We start from the raw sequence: 17,837 nt of genomic DNA, 5'->3' as shown, positions 1-17,837 counted from the left end.
GGGGAGTCAGCCTTGGTTTCATTTCCTTCTTCCTTCAGGGCTGCCAGGCATAAGAGGGGGGATTTCTGGGTTCCTTTGCAGGTCACCTCTTCCCCATATCCCCGTGTTTTCAAAATGTACCTGCCCCTCCATGCCTCCTTGCCTTCAGGAATTTTCATCCCCAGATCCCTGGAGGCCCCTCACAGACGCGCTCTGCCCCCTTTGGTCTGGAAGTTTGCCGATGAAGAATCACTGTTGACATAACTAACAGGAGGCCCCCTTTTATTCACTGTGTCTGCTTTCCCATGCCCATCTCCAGGCTTTCTAGGCCAGTCCTGAGAGACACCACTGCACCCCTGCCCCAGGGCATCCCCCAGGGCAGAGCTGGGCTTCACCAGGCTCAGATGGCTGAGAACTCCGGCTCACCAGCCCAGATCAGAACGCAGGGGTCTAGCAGTGGAAACGGGGTGGACTGCCACCACTGCCCCCTGAGGTGGTGACAGGTCCCCTACAAGTTGGCAGAAGTGGTTGCCACTGCTGGGTTGGTGTACGATAGGTTGCTACCGCCATTACCTGCAGAAACCTGAGCGGAGGGAAAATAAATTCAGGTGAAAGAACCCGGATAGCACCCCAGGCTATGGGCCTGGCAAGCTCTCAAGGAGTTAATGCAGAGTGTGCACCAGCTGGGCCTCAGAGCAGCCAGGTGACTGTAAACACCCAACTCCTCCACTGCCCCCTCCCTCCCCTGGCTGTAAGTCCCCAGCCCTCTTGTAGGCCCCTCCTTCCTGTCCCTTTTTCCTCTTATTTTTTGATCATCTGGCCCAACAGGCTGTGTGTGTGTGTGTGTGTGTGTGTGTGTGTGTGTGTGTGTAGAGAGATCCCTAGGAGGAGGAAAATGGGGCAAGAAAAGGAAGCTCTTGTCCCTTCCCACCCACTGGCCTTTTGGTCTCAGGTGGCCACAGTAATGATTTACTAGATCTACAGAGAGACTGGGTGAGGAAAGAGGGAAAGGCCTTTGCTTTCCTAAAACTCACAAGAACCCTCTGGGCACACTGCTCTCACTGGAGGAAGCTTCTGTTCCTCCTGAGTTCCGTATCTATTCCCCCGCCCCTAGAGGTGTGTGAGACAGGAATGCTCACTGCTTCAGGCAGGGCTCCCTGGGCACAGTACCCCCTCACTTCACCTTGGGCATCCTAATGAGCACTCTGTTACAGTTCAGAGTTAAGTCAGAGGTGAGGGCAAGGGTTTTTAGGGCTGTTCCTTCCTTTCTTCTGTAGTCTCCAAGACCTGGTCCTCAGAACTGCACCTTCATTCCCCACCTTGCCAGGCTTTCCACTGCTCAGCTCTCTAAAACACCTTGGGTCTCCAGAAAACCCTCACCAAGCCAGGGCCGCTGCCCCAAACAGCGGAACACAGATTTACCTCCTCATAGGGACTACGTTTGGTGCTGCCAGGGGGCACATAGCGCCCATGAGTGTGGTAGGTGGGATATTCACTCATAGGATGGTAGGTGTCCTGGGTTGGAAAGATGTCCAGCTGCCCATAGTTCTTTCGGCGGCACTGACACACTGCCTGGGGAAACAAGAGGTTATGCTGGCCCATGGGGTCTCATTTACCGGGGCACATGGGTGAAGGCCTGAGACTTACCAGTGCAAGGAGATAGATGATGGCCAAAGCAACCAAAACACAGACCAGCACCAGCAGGGCAACTGCCCAGCCTGGCACGCCAGGCCAGGACTGGGCAGAGGAAGGGAACTGCATCTCATCCACTGAAAGGGAGAACAGTGGTCGGGGAAGTCCCCCAAAGGAGGTGGACCTTCCCCGGCTAGCACCGAAAGTGCACAGGTGCCAGAGCTGGAGATGTTGCCCTACCAGTGACTTCGGAGATAGCCAAATTATAGTCTTCTGCCTCCTTTGCATGCTGTGAAAGCTGCGACTTCACCTCAGAGGCACTGGCAGCACCCTCCCGGAAAATCAGAGTCGACTCCACCACCACGGAGCCTGACCTAGTCACAGGAAACGGGCGGTTCAGCCAGGGGGATCCGCTTATCCCCCACATCACAAAGCCAGGTGTCCACCCCACCCTGGGTCGTATCCACACTGTACCTGAACTTGATAGTAGAGATCCCCAGAAAATCTTCGTTAAAAATCTGCAGAAACTGGGATAAGAAGAGAGGGCTCAAATTTGATGCAACGGGTCCAAGCAGTCCTGCAGCGCTGCTTCAGAAGAGCAGGGCAGAGGCCGGGCTAGTACCCACCAGTTCAGAAACGTTCCGCTTCAGTGCTCTGTAGTAGTTGGAGCTGGGGTCTTCCAGGGAGGAATTAAACTGGTGGTTCCCAATATGAAAGGACAAGAAGAAGAAAGACACCTCAAGTGACACTTGGGGCGAAGTATTCCTGGAGAAGGCTGGGGAAAGTACTGTGCTAAGGGGGACCGTGCTGTTGCCGGAGATGGCGAGGGTGGTGGGAGTAACAGGGTGCTGGCTTGGGGCTGGAGATTGAGTACCATTGCCAGCTGGAGTTGTAGCAGCCATTGTAGAACTGTTATTTCGGATTGGAGTGGTAGCTGAGCTGGTAGTTGGCACCAAGGAGCCATTGTGGACTGGGGTGATGGTAGAGCCTAAAGTAGCCTTGGTAGTAGAGACTGAGGGGCCACTGTACACTGGAGTGGTGGCCAAGTCTGATTCGGAGTTATTAGTCATAGATGAGGCACTACTGTGGGCTGGACTGGTGGCTGAGCCCAATGCAGGGCTGGTATTTGGAACCGAAGAGCCATTGTGGATTGGAGTGTTGGCTGAACTTGATATAGCCATGGTGGTTTGGATGGAGAAACCGGTGTGGACTGGAGTGGTAGCTGAGTCCATTGTAGAGTTAGTGGCTGGAGCAGAAGTACCACTTTGGACTGGCATGCTGGCCAAGTCCACTGTAGAGTTGGTGGCCGGGGCAGAGACACCACCGTGACCTGGAGTGGTGACCGAGTCCACTGTGGAGCTGGTGGCCGGGGCAGAGACACCACCGTGACCTGGAGTGGTGACCGAGTCCACTGTGGAGCTGGTGGCCGGGGCAGAGACACCACCGTGACCTGGAGTGGTGACCGAGTCCACTGTGGAGCTGGTGGCCGGGGCAGAGACACCACCGTGACCTGGAGTGGTGACCGAGTCCACTGTGGAGCTGGTGGCCGGGGCAGAGACACCACCGTGACCTGGAGTGGTGACCGAGTCCACTGTGGAGCTGGTGGCCGGGGCAGAGACACCACCGTGACCTGGAGTGGTGACCGAGTCCACTGTGGAGCTGGTGGCCGGGGCAGAGACACCACCGTGACCTGGAGTGGTGACCGAGTCCACTGTGGAGCTGGTGGCCGGGGCAGAGACACCACCGTGACCTGGAGTGGTGACCGAGTCCACTGTGGAGCTGGTGGCCGGGGCAGAGACACCACCGTGACCTGGAGTGGTGACCGAGTCCACTGTGGAGTTGGTGGCCGGGGCAGAGACACCACCGTGACCTGGAGTGGTGACCGAGTCCACTGTGGAGTTGGTGGCCGGGGCAGAGACACCACCGTGACCTGGAGTGGTAGTCAAGGTTGAGGAACTGTTGTTATCCTCAGATGAGGTGACACTGTTTTGATCTGGAAGGGCAAAAAGGCCTGAACCAGAGTGGAAGGTGGGGAGTAGATCATTTGTACCTGCACACACCTCTCAACAGAGGTGGACACTAGGTTGCTTCAGGTAACCTGCATGATTTCTAGCTGGAGCCAGAAACTGTAAGGCTGACAACCTCCCTCACTACTCTCTCCCTCTCTAAGAGACTCACCCCTGCTTCTGCCTCATTCATCCCTCCACTACTACTTTTGAGACAAGGATTCATACTGCGGCCCAGCCTGGCCTTGACCTAGCCACTGCGGCCCAGCCTGGCCCACTCTTCCACTCCCGAGTTACCTCTTCTTACACAGCCGGCCCTCTCCACTCCCCACAAACATCAGAGCATTGCCTACTATGGTGTCCACTCTCCTGGGGTCTTAGCCTTTTTCTTTCACTCCGGCAATACTGTGCCATCTCTGTCTGCCATGCATGACTTTCATAATGCAAAGGCCACAGAAAGGTGACGAGTGGCACCTGAACAGCCCAGTCCCTCCCCACCCCCACCGTGTGCCTCTCACCTGTTACAAGCGCTATAAGTAACATCAGGAAGAAAACAGCCCGGATGCCTGGGGTCATGGTGGTAGTGAGCAGGCGGGAAGGGGGCAGAAACAGACTCAAAGCGGGTGCTGCGTGTGTGCGATGGAGCAGCTCTGGTGCCCGCCGCTTTATACCAGCACCCCTCCCGCCCTAGGCACAGCTAGAGCAGGTGACAGGTAACAAAACTCCGCCCCCTCCCCTATCTTTTCCTCCTCCTCCTCCTCCCCAACTATTCCTGTGTAGGGTACTTGGGCTCCAATCACTCAACCTTATGACAACCTGTTTATTCTCCAATTGGCCTCCCCCTTTTACAAACCAGTTCTTGACTTCCCCAGGTGTGTATGTGGAGGAAACCTGGGACCTCCTGGCTCTGGTTTAAGCCTCAGAGCAACAGCCAAGCTGAGGAAAGGCAGCACAGACAGGCCCCGGGCTTCAAGCCCAGAGAAACCCATCCCTAGGTCCCCGGATCCCTTTTCCTGTTCTCTCTGCGGGTCCTTGAAACCCGCTTTCCATAGGTTGAGAGGACACAAGAGGGCTGGATAATAGTGGACAGGTCGCTCCCCCCACCCACTTCCCGGAATAGCCCCACCCTTCTAGCCACTCCCTGTACTCTGAAAACCACAGTCTCCGCCCCTGCCAGACTTTCCAGTAGCCTGGGTCCCTCTTTGGCTTGCTTCTGAGAAAGGCGGTGGGAGTAAATTTCCACTTAAAAAGGACAAAACTGGGGCTCTACCGAAGCCTGAGGTCCTTCCTGGCCAACACTCCACCTTGAGTGACAGGCTGGCCGGTCCTTCTGGTCGGGAACGCCTGCCCTCTAGTGGTCAGCGGGGAGCATCGCGCGACCGGCCCGCACCGGCCAAGTGAGAAGGCGAGACCTAGACAGCACAGCCCAAGTAGAGACAGATCTTAGGGACGTTGATGGGCCTTAACGAAAAGGATCAATGCCTAGGACAGATCGGAAGGAATGCACAGTGCGGTGGAGGAGCAAGGATCAGTACTTGGGATACTCAGACTTCTGGGGTTGGTGTCTGGGGAAAATGATGCTAAGTGAACGGGGTCCCAATGTATGTGGAAGGGGCATCAAGTTGTGTGATGACATCAGAATGTGGGAGTGGGACAGGTTGTTTGCGGACATCTAGGCAGAGAGTAGATGGGGCAACCATGGAATTTGGGAGCTCAGAGTTGTATTTGGGAGAGGAAGGGTATTTGGGACGGACAGGCGCATGGTGCAGGGCAAACTCGTGTATTTAGGGAGGAGAGGTATTCTAAAGATCAGAAATAGTTGGGGACGGGGAGGGCTTTCGGTTCACAGCAGCATGCGGACTGAAGGTACCGGGTCAGATCCCGCAGGTGTAGGTTGCAGTGTAAACCAACAGGAGCAGTTACAACTGTAGTAGGCAAACAATTCTTAGTCCCAACGAATATAAAACGGAAGCTAATACTTTAGAAAGCATTTCGGAGGTGCATGAACGGAGGCATGGGACCCACGCTCCTGCCATTTGTCGTGCCTCTGAGCGATTTTGTGAGGCCGGCTCCAGGCAGCGTGGGGATGCCCTACGTCAGGGCGCCCACAAGTATTTGGGTGGGCGGCCCCAAACCCCAACTCCTAGAATTGCCAGGCAACAGCCATTCAATTCGGTTGCTGGGATACCTGTCACCATGGCAATAGCTCCGCGCCTCTCCGTCTCAGTATTTAAAGAGCAAGCGCGCGCACTGCTTCAACATCGGAAAGTGGCCTTCCCGAGCACCGGAGGAACCCTTCTCTCCTCTTTCCCTTTCGCCCTCCCCTTTACCCTTCCGGGTGCCCAGGCTCTGGTGTACCTCTAAGGTGACCCCAACACCCCAGAGTGCCCCCAGTCCCTGGGTTCCAAAGGCCCACGTGGTAAGGAGCGGGATTCCGGGACCCCGGGCGGGCAGGAGGGACGGGACGTGGTGCAGTGTTGTTCTTTCCCCCGCCAATATTGCACTCGTCCCGGCCTCCGGCCCCCTCGGCCCCCCTCCCCCGGCACCCCCTCACCCAGAGCGGGGCAGCCCCGGCCCTGGGCTTTCGATCCCGGCGGAACTTAGACTGAGGTGTCGCTGCTGCCACGGTGAGTAAGTGGGGCTGGAAGGGCTTCAGCCGTCCTCCAGCCTCGTCCTTCATTTGGTGTTTTTCCCATCCACACTCCAACTCGGTCAAACTTTCCCTAGCTCTGCCTGCAGTTAGCAGCCTTTCTTACCCCTCAGGTTCCTTTGTGTCCTAGAAAAGGCCTAAAATAAGTAATTGCACTGACTTAGAAAATAACTGTAACTTTTATGGCAATGTGCTGATGTCTTTCCTGGGGTCAGTGCCTGAGCAATACCCCCTTGAAATTCCCCCAGCCCCTGCACAATGGGGTCACTACTCCTCTGGGGCTGAGCTCCCTGATGGGTACCAGAGAACCACGTTAGGTTGAGGGGCTGTAGGTTAGACCCAGGGTCTCCGGAACAGAGCCCAAGGTCAAAGGTCTCCAATCGGAATTCTGAATCCGGTAGCACCTCCTCACACCCTTCCTTGGAGCAGCTGCCTCCGGAATGGCTCAAAATCCTCAGGCACTGTGTCTGAAGAGGGGAAACAAGTTGCGTCAGAGGATGAGGGCTTCCCAGGGCACGGTCAAGCTGACCTCCGTCTAGAGCCTCACCGTTGCAGCGATACTGGAGATTGGACCAAATGATGTTTTCTTGGGAGAAGCAGAATACACCAAGACGCCCCCCTCTCATGGACGTGTCAATAATCACCCCAGAATCCGCCACTAGCTGGGGACCCTCATAGAGCTTCACCCTGTCCGGGATAGAGGGATCATTGGTGCTGAGGTGCCAGTGGGCTCTGTGCCCCCCCAACCTGGTGCACTCTAGTCCTGAAGGAAGGCTGGAAAGGGGAGGGAGGGGGCTTTTTCTCAGGCCTTGGGCCCCTAGCTCTTTGTCCAGCCACTTTTGCATCTCAAAGCACCAGCACATTCCTAGCAAGGATTGGGTTGCTATGACAATGAGCACAAAGGGCTGGGGGTGAAGTCACCCGCTTCCCAGGCTCTAGTCCACACCCCCCCTTTATCCTCTGCCCTGGCGCCCCACCGCTCTAGATACCTTAAAGAGAAACCAACTCAGCCCCCAGGATTCTAGGCTCTTGGCTACAGGAAGTCCAGCTTTTAAGCAGATCCCTTTCCCTTCCCCTCTCAAGCCATTCTCACCAACCAGGGACATGTATAGGAGGGAGAAACCAATGTCGCAAACAAGAAGCCAAACTGAGAGGCCTATAAGCCAAGGGCCTTCCGCTGCTCTAACAGAAGCCATGGTCCCTTTCCAAAGTCAGATACTGCTGGAGCAAGTTCTGGACACTTAAGGGGCTGGAAGTGCTGGGCTCTTCTACAGACTGCCTGGGGCCTAGATACTCCAGAGAACTGGAAGGTGTCTATCTCAACACCCTGGATTTCAAGGGGAAATTTGGTGCAGAGGATTGGGGTGCCTAACACCACCTCCTCTGTGCTGAAATGAGAAATGGAAGAGACTGTCTGCGGACTCTACCCATGGCACCAAGAAACTGAGCGGAGGGAAGTCACGGTGCTGAGTCCCTACTAGGTAGAGGGCATAGGAGATTGAGTCTTGCCCCTACCCCCTTCTCTAGGGCTCAGACCCTCTCCTTACCGAATGTAGCCAACTTGGGGCCGGTGCAGCAGCTGCCATCTATAGGATGTCTTGTCACGCCAACCCACATTTCGGGGGTCAGTCCACAGCAGTCGTACCTGATCAGGGGTGTGGCCAGTGTGCCACAGAGCATTTCGGAGGTGCTCACCTGGGCCCGATACTGATGTCACTGCCTGGGAGTTATTGGCAGGGTGTCCACCGCAGGACCAGGGTGAAAGGAGACAAAAGATGGTAGCTAGTGAGAAAGGGAGTCAAGAACTGAGCGGATTCTCTGGAGCCCCACACAGCTGGTGCCCAGCCCAGACATCTGGGTAAGAAGGGTCCTAATCAGGCAGTGCAGTCCTTGAGGTTGGGCAGGAACAGCGTTTGCCAAGTCAGTGGGTTGGGGAAATTGGGCAGCTGGAATACCTTGAGCTGCAGCCCTGGCTGGGCCACGGCTCGGAAAGGCGTGGCCTGCCAGTAAGTCTGCTCTGTCTGTTTCCACATGACCACGTAGAAGCGGCCACTGTCCTGGTAACTGAAGAGGAAGCCTGCATAGTCATCGTCAGTGACCGTGTTCACGTGGAAAGTGCCTTCAAAGTCCACACCGTTAAAAGCCGTGTATCCTGGGGTGGGAGTGGGATAAGTGTTAGGAGCACTAAAGCTACTTGGTATCCCATGGTGGGGTGAGTACTGGGGGCAGAGATGCTGTTGTACGTAGGGCCAGAGTCTTGCGGTAAGTCCCCGCCCATCCTCCCCATCTGGTTCTTTCCCTACCCTCTCTAGCGGCCTTCCCTTTGGGAATTACTGAGCTGGGTGCCCCTTACATACCAACTGCAAGACCTGGGTCACTGTTCATAGTCTGAACAATTTCCATGCCCTGGGGTTGTTAAGGAAAGAAAGAAATTTTTAAAAAGCCCTGGTCCAGGTACACAGATGCCACCCAGGTACCAACAGGAGGTCTAGTCTGCCAGCACCTGCCCAGCCCACTGCCCTGCATACCTGATTGAGCACCACCCAGTTTGGGTCAATCTGAGCATCACCCTCGGGATCCAGAACCACAGTCTGATAGGCCCGAAAATCTGTGAGGGTAACCTCTGCACTTTCCGGACACACATCCAGGGGGTCAACCACTGCATCGTTGTCGAAGTCATCCTCGCACACGTCACCAACACCATTGCCTGGGCAGAGAGGCCAGTGCTCAGGCCCCGCCAGCTGTCACCCCTCACTCCCTTCCGGTCTGCCTGTATCAACGTCGCCAACCATCTCTGGGACCCCAGCCTTACCGTCGGAGTCTTTCTGGTTAGGATTGGGTACCAGACGGCAGTTGTCAGGCCCAGGAGGCACATAGTCTGGGACACCATCATTGTCATCGTCCCCATCACACTCATCCCCAAGACCGTCATTGTCCGAGTCCAGCTGAGAGCTGTTTGGCAGCTGGGGACAGTTGTCCTTGGTGTCCTGATGCCCATCTCCATCGCTGCTCAGAAGAAAAGGAATAAATACCAGCTGAAATGTAGGTCCCATCTTTTCCTTATCTTCTGGGGCCTTTCTGGGGCCTTTCTGGGGCCTGCCTGCCCTCCAACCTGGTCCCTTTGCCATCATCCAGATGAGATGAGAATCCAGCAGTAGGAATATAGGGCGGACTGTGAGCAGGACTCCCTGCTGAGTGGGCTAATGAATTAAGGCTACATCATGAGGCAACTGAGAATGTAGTAGAGGAACATAATTCCCTGGGAGACCTTGGATCTGTTGGCCCAGACCCTACCTGTCTTCATTGGTATCACAGACATCCCCCACCAGGTCGCTGTCTGCATCTGTCTGAGAGAGGGGTCTGATCTCACCATCTCCTCATAACTCTGGAGAGGGTGATCTCGCCTCTAAAAGGTCCAGGCCTCACCCACCAATCCCCCGCCCTCCCTCCCCCTTCCCCTGTACCTGGGTGGGATTGCTCATTTCAGGGCAGCTGTCACAAGCATCTCCCACGCCGTCTTCATCCCGGTCTGTCTGCAGTGGGTTGGGTACTTTAGGGCAGTTGTCCAGTCCATTGGGGATGCCTAGTAGATATGAGAGACAAGGCTGTCGTGTGCTCCTCTGCTGGCAGAAGTCCTTAGCCAGATTCCTGCCAGGAATCTGGTTGCACTCTGTGGGGCTCACATCACACTAACCACTTGTAGCCACTTCATGTTCCTAGCCGGTGTCTCTAAGCCTGCTTCCCCAGCTGCACTGACTTCCCCCTCCTTGCCTCATCCCTATAGCTCTCCCAGCCATCCCCTGGGCCCCAGGCCTGCACCATCCCCATCCACATCGTTGTCGCAGGCGTCTCCTTCTCCATTGCCATCTGTGTCCTTCTGGTCGTTGTTGGGAACATTGGGACAGTTGTCGCAGGCATCCCCAAATGAATCTGTGTCTGAATTCTGCTGGTCCTTGTTGGGGAACAGTCGGCAATTGTCCTGGGCAAGGGGGTAGGGGAAGGGTCAGAAGCCCCCATACTTACTTTCTCCCTGTCCTCGTCAAATCATGGTAATGTAATGTCCCTGTAATGTAAGACTGCTTCATGCTGTCCCACCCGCCTGACCTCCATACAGTCTATCTTGTCTACACACCACACCATGTCTTAGGGACTATCCTGGGGAATTAATCGCCCAGGGCCAAGAAGAGGAAGGATAGTGGGATTCAGCAAGAGAGACTACACTATGGGAGAGCACAGGCGCTGAGGGGCACAGAGAGCATCCTTTGTTTGGTGGTTTTGTTGTTGTTTTTGGTTCTTAGTGGTTGTTCTGTCCTTTGCTTGTTTTGAGACAAGGTCTCCCTATGTGGCCCTTGCTGGCCTGGAACTCACTATGTAAACCAGGATGGCCTTGAACCCCCAGGTGCCCACCTGCCTCCATCTCTTGAGTTCTGGGATTAGAGGTGTGCACCACCATTCCTGCCCTGGTTCTTGTTTTGGTCTCACTTCACCCCTTTCTTTTTTTTCTTCTATGTACTTATTCAGTTAGTACGTGTGTGTGGGCACATAAGGGCCACTCTGCCTATATGGAAGGCAGAGGGTAACTTGTAGCTGTAGATTCTCTCTTCCTACCAGGGATTAAATTCAGGTCACTGGCTTGTTTGGATTTTAGAGACAGAGTCTCGTTTTGTAGCCCAGGCTGACTTCCACCTTGCAGTGATCCTCCTGCCTCCATCTCCTAAGTGCTGATTACAGGCACACGCCACCATTGCAAGTTGACTCCGAAGTTCTTCTTTTTTAATATTCATTTTTATTTTCTGTGTATGAGTGCTTGGCCTGAATACATGTCTATTCCATTGCGTTTGTGCAGTGCCTATGGAGGCCATAAGTGGAACTGGAGTTACAGATGGTTGTCAGCTACCATGCGGGTGCTGGAGCTGATCCTGGGTTCTCTGCTCTTAACCACTGAGCTATCTCTCCAGCTTCCATATCTAAAGGTGTATGCCACTACTGCCCAGCTCACATTTTTTTGTGTGTTTATTTTGTTTTGTTGAGACAGGATTTCTCTGTGTAGCCCTGGATGGCCTGGAACTCACTCTGTAGACCAGACTGGCCTCGAACTCACAGAGATCCTCCTGCCTCTTCCTCCCTGGGTGCTGGATTAAAGGTGTGTGCCACCACCCGGCTGTACCTCGACATTCTTGATGCCATCACCATCAGCATCGTCATCACACTGGTCCCCGACACCATCATTATCAGCGTCTTCTTGCCCAGAGTTGGGTGTCAAAAGGCAGTTGTCCTGAGGTTCAGAGGGAGGAAGAGGATGGGTGAGTCCCGATGTGAGCCAGCCTGTGCCACCACCCACCCTCTCCAGCTAGCCCGTGGCCTGCACCTGTGCCATCCTCCCTCCCCCCGCAGCTAGCCCGTGGCCTGCACCTGTGCCATCCTCCCTCCCCCCGCAGCTAGCCCGTGGCCTGCACCTGTGCCATCCTCCCTCCCCCCCGCAGCTAGCCCGTGGCCTGCACCTGTGCCATCCTCCCTCCCCCCGCAGCTAGCCCGTGGCCTGCACCTGTGCCATCCTCCCTCCCCCCGCAGCTAGCCCGTGGCCTGCACCTGTGCCATCCTCCCTCCCCCCGCAGCTAGCCCGTGGCCTGCACCTGCTTGCAGTGCTTATTGTTATCCATGCAGGGAAGCGCCTGGTCCGGATAGCCATCGATGTCTGTGTCAGGCCCACACACGTTTCCATTCCCTGCCCAGCCCACATTACACTAGGGGAAAACACACAGTAGGCATTAGCAGTTTGGCTTGGCATCCCCGTACCCTGACCTACAGTTCTGCTCTGCACTCTGCTCTCCCCATTATTAAGTTCCCGGGGACAGGCTTCCCTCTTTTTCCCAGGAAGGCCCTCAGGTCAGTCCCTAGATATTTTCACTGTCCTTACACATTTTTCCCTCCCTTTTTGTCTCCTGTCTGAGGTCCAGGTTACCTGGCAAGACACCGCGCCATTGCGTTCAAAGAGACAGTGAGCATGGACATGGCAGGGGCTGTGGGCTGGGCTGTGGCAGGTCCTTGCTGGGAGGCAGCCCTGGCTCTGGTTTCCCAGGAACCCCAGACGGCAGGGACCACATTTGAAAGACCCCTAAGAGTAGAGTTAGGAAGGAAGCTGAACTCACCAGGAGCCCTGTAGAGTATAAGATAGATACCTAGAACCACACCAGGCACATCTGTCTCCCTTAGGTTCTCTTTTAAGGTAGACAATAGCCCCATTTCTCAAATGAGAAAGCTGAGGTTCAAAAAGATTAGCTAACTTGCCAAAGGTCACACCTAGTAACAGGCAGAGCCTGGGCATCTCAGCCAGGCTCGTGGGAGCACTCAAGTAGCACCCAAGCGGAGAGGAAGAAATGGGAAGTGTGAAGAGGGGGTTACACAGTCCCCCTTCACCAGTTCTGAGCAGGGCAGGGCATTCAGCTCACCACCGTGTTGGTGCAGATGGAATTTGGGTCACAGCCTCCATTGTCCCCATCATTACATTCATCAATGTCATTGCAGACCTAAAAGAGCAGAGTTGAGGTGGGTCTCACAGATCCAGAAGTCAGTAATGATGGGGCTTTGCGGGTCTAAACATGCAGTTTAGACAGCCTCATCTCATTTTCCAGAAAGCCACACAGACTACACGATCTGACCTGTTTACTAGCCCGAGCATAGTCGATGCCCACACCAGACACTCGGGTGCCCTTGTAGCCCGGAGGGCAGGCCTCACAGTGGAAGCCAGGCATGGTGTTGATGCAGCTGGAGCCCGGGAAACAGGGGTCAGAGTGAGCACACTGGGAACCAAATGAGAAGGCAGAGAAGTCAGCCATTTGCCTGGGAAGGTGAGGCAACTGTATGTGGTCCTAGAAACACTGCTCCTCCGTCCCTTTGCAGCTCCCAGCCCAACCTCCCGGTGCTCCTTTTCCCCTGGCTGGCCATCTCAAACTCCTCCGCCTCTTCACCAGCTCTCCACTGTGTAACCTTCCGTCTATCTTATGCCCCCTTCCTCCAGCCTGGCTGTGCTGGTCTCTGACCTCCCCTAAATTCCTTTGCTCTGCACAACTTTCACCCAGCTTTTTTTTTTCTGTTTTTTTTTTTTGTTTGTTTGTTTGTTTTGTTTTGAGACAGGGTTTCCCTGTGTAGCTTTGGAGCCTGCCCTGGAACTTGCTCTGTAGACCAGGCTGGCCTTGAACTCATGGAGATATCCGCCTCTGCCTCCTGAGTGCTGGGACTAAAGGCATGCGCCACCACTGCCCAGCTTCACCCAACTTTTTGTACCCTTGAGGGCGCCTTCATTCCTCACCTCATTGATGTCGTCACAGTGGGTGCCATTGCCCTGCAGGCCAGGCGGGCAGGGCCCACAGCGGTAGCCTGGGTACTCATACACTTCCATGCAGTCCACGCCTCTGAAGCAGGGGTTGGGGCTGCAGTGGGAACGCTGCTCGTGGAAACCTGGGAGGTGGACACAGTCAGAGCCACCCTCTAGGGTCACAGAGTAGGAAGCACAGCCGTGCCGTCTGGAGCCCTCCTCTCCTTGCCCACTCACCGCACACCTGACACTCCATGATGGTGTTCCGGATGAGGGACATCTCCTTCACCTGCCGAAGGAGGAGCAGTCAGCCCTCCGCACCCGCCACCCCACCCCAGCGTCAGAAGCCTCCTTGTCTGGCCCACCCAAACCTGGTCTCGGATGTCATCCCGAAGCTCCATCAGGATCTGGTTGAAGAGGGTGAGTTGGGTGACCAAGGCCTTGGTCTGTTCTCCTGCCAAGGTCCAGAGGATGGAGAGACTCAGCAGTGGGGAGTCACTCTGGGCCCTCTTTGGACTGTACACCAGCTCTTATCCCCAAGTTCATACCACACCTTTCACCCCCACCCATGACAGGACTGCCCTCGCCTCAGTCACCTCCTCATGGTTGACTCACCTAAAATGGACTGCAGCGCACTGGTCACTAGAGGAGAAGTATAGCAGTCAGGGGGGCTGCTGGGAGGAGGGGGCAGGGACAGGGCAAGGGTGCTACAGTACCAGCCTCCTGTGCAGCAGTCAGGTAGTCTCCCTCAGCCGCTGCTCAGCTAGCACAGCTCTAAAGGCCCTCTAGGCACTGCCTCAAAGAAGTCAAAACCCAAATCTTGGATCCCAGGCATGGTAGTACCAGGAGGACTCCAGGTGAGAGGCCAGGGCCCTAGTACATTCCATTTCAAACCCTTTCCCAAGCTGCCACTTGAAGAACCCTTTGATGTCTCTGGGGGAAGTGGGTGTTTGCTTAGGTAAGGGCCTCTGAGCACCCTTGTTAGAGACCAGAGTGAGAGGCCTCGGCTGGAGGTGCTGCCCGCTGGGAGGTGACAGCTGCCAAGAGGGACTACAGAGACCTTGAGACTAGCACCTCCTCACCCCCTAGAGTTCCTCAGAGTTCTGCTAGATGATTTCATGAAGTCAGGGATGAAAGATTTGGAGCTATGCTGTCAAGAGCCTCGGAAATGGGCACGCTAAAGGGACAGGTACTGAGCAGGAAGAAGTGGAGAGGATGGGAGTCGCCTGTTACCTGCACTGTGAATGGAGTCGTCTCCTTGGAATGGGCACTCACTCAGGGCTCCTACCCGCGCCATGGAGCCACCTATAATAATCTTCATCGACTCCACAAAGCCCTAGGGTCAGCAAGCAGAGGGAGGGCCTAGCAGCTCGGCTCCTGGTGCTACAGACCATTTCCCCAGACCAGAGGCTACTCTCACCTGCATCCTCAGGTAAGCCTTCTGTCCAGTTCTAATCTCCAGACCACTGACCTCTGCTGGAGGAATTGGGGCCAGGGCTGGAAGGCCAGCATGTTGGTCGCCCAGTTTACAGTCCACATAGAGCTGCAGGCCGGGGCTGGGTCGAGAAGGTCCTCGGAGCCGCAGGAGAGCTGTGTGTGTCCGCCCATCAGCCAGGCCTGCTTGCTGTAGGTTCACTGCGTGGACTTTGCCGTCTTCCCGCTGGTACCGTACCAGGACTGCCCAGGAGTGGATGTCAGTGTGGGCACTAGCCCCCGTCCCATCCTGATTGACTTGGATCATTTCTAGATGCCATCTTCCCCGCCCGCTGGCCATTTGTCTCTGGTTTTTGTGGGGGGTTGTTTGTTTTTTTGAGACAGGGTTTCTTTGTGTAACCTTGGATCTCACTCTATACACCAGGCTGGCCTTGGACTCAGAGATCCACCTGCCTCTGCCTCCTGAATGCTGGTACTAAAGGTGTGCGCCACCACTGCTCAGCTAGATGCCACACACACGGTTTTCCCCCTCGAGACAGGGTTTTTCTGTGTAGTTCTGACTGTCCTGGAACTTTGTAGACCAGGCTGGCCTTGAACTCCGAGTTCAACTGCCTGCCTCTGCATCCTGAGTGCTGGAATTAAAGACATGCACCACCAACACCTGGCTGATACCACATCTCTTAAGACAATTCCTAATTGTTATGTGTATCTCTCAACACCTTGTATGTAATAGATGCACAATAAATGTTTTTCAAATGGACCTTAGATGAGGACCTTACTAGTTCTCAATGCCTCAAAGAACTGTCCCCTGCCAAGGCAACAGCTACATCTGTACCCACTGAACTTTAGCCAAACTCTACATGGTTCTACTACTCCTGGGACAGATATTTCCTCCCTGCCCTCTGAGCATCCCCATGTACAACCTGCCACCCATCCCTATAAATACCAGACCTTACCCAACTGTTTGGGTACTGCTATATCAGGTATCCCTTAATAGAAGTCAAGGAGAATAAAGAGGCACCTGGGTGTGGGGATAAGGAGGCTGCTCAAGGGATCACTGGGTCAGGAAAGGAGGTGCCCACCAGTCAGTCACCTTTGTTGATCTTGCCCACAACAGAGGCCTCGAGCCACCGGGTGTTGTCTTGACGAGAGTAGAGCCCAAAGAGGACACCACCTTGCTTTGGGGGGAGGCGGAATGTGGACAAGAGGTAGATGTCCCCGGCAGTGAGTAAAGCCGTCCGGATCTTCTCTGCTACAGCTACCGTCTGCCGGGACTCGCCCAGAGTAAGCAGGTCGATTACTGGCCAGGCAGGGATGATCAGAGTCAGAGAAAGGAGGTAGTGTTAAGGACTGCCCTCTCTCCTGAGCCCCCAGAGGTGAGGCATCCCGACAGCATAAATCACCTTAAAACTTACTAGGAGTGGTGTACATGCCTGTCAATCTCAGGATTGCCTCAAGCTAGCAGCCAGACTCAGCTACATAGACCAGGCTACAAGTCCCCATCTATATAAACAAAAACTTCAACCCTTTTTAAACAGGGAACAGGCAATTCTTCCCTCCCAGCACCTTCTGCAGCTTCCAAAGCCTTGGGAACCTATAGGTTTAGAGTCCACTTAGAAATATCGAAGCCACTCCACAAACTTCGTATGTCCCAGCAGGTGGCGCAAGCGAGACATTGCTGATCAGACTGGTGTGGCACCTGGTGGACCACAGCTCAGAAACCAGAGGTAGTTTCTCTTGGCTACTGGGTTTAGCTCACTTCAAATCCTGGTGCCATTCCTCCCATCCTAGCGGCTCATCACGTGTGTCTAGATAAGGACAGTTGTCCACAAAGGGCTCTGACCCTTCCCACCCTGTTTAGCCTCCCCACACACACACCCTCCCCGGAGAATGTAGGACCCAGTGCCTCTGCCTCTGCCTCCTGTGTCTTGGCCAATCTGTGGTTTCCCCTCCAGCCAGGAAAGAATCTTTGCTTGTGTCATCTGCTTCAACTACCTCTCCTACACCACCCGTTAGCCATCCCAGCACCAGACCTCCGGGAGAGCTCTAGCCGCTCAACCCCACCCCCACCCTATCAGGATAAAGGGGGGACCAAGCCCAGGGTCCCACATAGTGCAACCATCATCAGGCTGCTTTCCCGGACTGTCCTGCTGATGTGCTGACAAACTATGCAGCGCTGGCATTCAGATCCTGAGTCCATCCTGGTCTGAACGCCCGACCCTGGGCCAGTTTGCACTCACCCACCCTCTGGTGCCCACTCCTCCCACATTATCGCCAACTCTTTACTCTTCCGAGTGTAACTTTTCTCTCCAACCCAATTTCAGGACTCCTCCCTCTCTCCTAAAACCCACATGTGGTCTGCTATTTGGCTGGGGGCAAAAGAAAGGAGACAAAGAGGTGTCAAAGAGGATGGGCGCAGGCTTACCCTGAAGGTCCTGACTGCTACATGAGTAAGAGAAGAAGAGGAGAAGAGCCAGGGCTCCCCAAAGTTCTGGCTTCTCCATGCCGCTTAGCCGGTTCACTACCCCTGGCAGGCAGGCGACTGGGAGGGAAAAGGACTAGGCGGAGAGCAGGAGCAGGAGCAGGAGCGGGGCGGAGGGACTGAGGAGCGAGCTGGGGGGGGGGGGGAAGCAGGCGGGTAAGGGGGGGCTGAAACAAAGAGCTGCCAATCACCTTGGAGGCATCATCAGCTCTAGGAACCAGGGGCACTGGGAGAGTCCTAGAGCCTTCCTTGCCTCCTGCTCCTCCATAATGGTCATCTCCCTTCACTCTGACATCTGGTTCTCGGGGGCTTTCAACTTCGAGCGCTACCAAATGCTAC

At 55.1% G+C, this 17,837-nt stretch overlaps 2 protein-coding genes across 4 annotated transcripts; both read right to left on the bottom strand.

Annotated features, from left to right (window-relative positions):
* Window positions 1-101: 101 nt before the first annotated feature.
* On the bottom strand, window positions 102-4,647 carry Muc1 (mucin 1, cell surface associated). 3 transcript variants are annotated; one of them, XM_041656272.1, is made up of 8 exons: window positions 4,136-4,647; window positions 3,542-3,604; window positions 2,238-3,481; window positions 2,086-2,138; window positions 1,852-1,985; window positions 1,627-1,748; window positions 1,402-1,551; window positions 102-562 (listed from the first exon to the last, which is right to left on the bottom strand). In XM_041656272.1, the coding sequence occupies exons 1-8, from the start codon at window positions 4,191-4,193 to the stop codon at window positions 488-490; spliced, it is 1,899 nt and encodes a 632-aa protein (XP_041512206.1). In that variant the 5' UTR covers window positions 4,194-4,647; the 3' UTR covers window positions 102-487. The 3 variants fall into 3 exon arrangements, with proteins under 3 accessions (XP_041512206.1, XP_041512205.1, XP_041512207.1); XM_041656271.1 differs by having other exon boundaries at window positions 2,238-3,604; XM_041656273.1 differs by lacking the exon at window positions 3,542-3,604 and having other exon boundaries at window positions 2,238-3,541; window positions 4,136-4,203.
* Window positions 4,648-6,468: 1,821 nt separating this feature from the next.
* On the bottom strand, window positions 6,469-17,542 carry Thbs3 (thrombospondin 3). The gene is made up of 23 exons (XM_041656270.1): window positions 17,442-17,542; window positions 16,110-16,316; window positions 15,003-15,259; window positions 14,816-14,918; window positions 14,198-14,224; window positions 13,954-14,036; window positions 13,820-13,871; window positions 13,577-13,725; window positions 12,927-13,067; window positions 12,717-12,794; window positions 12,230-12,382; window positions 11,901-12,011; window positions 11,435-11,542; window positions 10,087-10,246; window positions 9,732-9,850; window positions 9,562-9,614; window positions 9,080-9,273; window positions 8,796-8,974; window positions 8,625-8,673; window positions 8,223-8,419; window positions 7,815-7,987; window positions 6,815-6,954; window positions 6,469-6,734 (listed from the first exon to the last, which is right to left on the bottom strand). The coding sequence occupies exons 1-23, from the start codon at window positions 17,518-17,520 to the stop codon at window positions 6,676-6,678; spliced, it is 2,871 nt and encodes a 956-aa protein (XP_041512204.1). The 5' UTR covers window positions 17,521-17,542; the 3' UTR covers window positions 6,469-6,675.
* Between the last annotated feature and the right edge of the window lie 295 nt (window positions 17,543-17,837).

Source organism: Microtus oregoni, unplaced genomic scaffold (genome assembly GCF_018167655.1).
Source record: "Microtus oregoni isolate MIOR12 unplaced genomic scaffold, Mior012 000007F_ref0000211, whole genome shotgun sequence".
NCBI classification, from domain to species: domain Eukaryota; kingdom Metazoa; phylum Chordata; class Mammalia; order Rodentia; family Cricetidae; genus Microtus; species Microtus oregoni.
This window is presented reverse-complemented; position numbering and strand designations above follow the sequence as displayed.

Excerpts from the sequence above, each read along its gene's own strand:
- Thbs3 (XM_041656270.1), bottom strand. The coding sequence starts at position 17,520 with ATGGAGAAGCCAGAACTTTGGGGAGCCCTGGCTCTTCTCCTCTTCTTC. Across the intron at positions 9,274-9,561 it reads TGTGATACCAATGAAGACAG|CGATGGAGATGGGCATCAGG; the intron begins GTAGGGTCTGGG and ends TCTTCTGAGCAG. Across the intron at positions 8,420-8,624 it reads TGACCCAGGTCTTGCAGTTG|GATACACGGCTTTTAACGGT; the intron begins GTATGTAAGGGG and ends CTCCCACCCCAG.
- Muc1 (XM_041656271.1), bottom strand. The coding sequence starts at position 4,193 with ATGACCCCAGGCATCCGGGCTGTTTTCTTCCTGATGTTACTTATAGCG. Across the intron at positions 3,605-4,135 it reads ACTTATAGCGCTTGTAACAG|ATCAAAACAGTGTCACCTCA; the intron begins GTGAGAGGCACA and ends TTGCCCTTCCAG. Across the intron at positions 1,749-1,851 it reads GGCTATCTCCGAAGTCACTG|TGGATGAGATGCAGTTCCCT; the intron begins GTAGGGCAACAT and ends TCTCCCTTTCAG.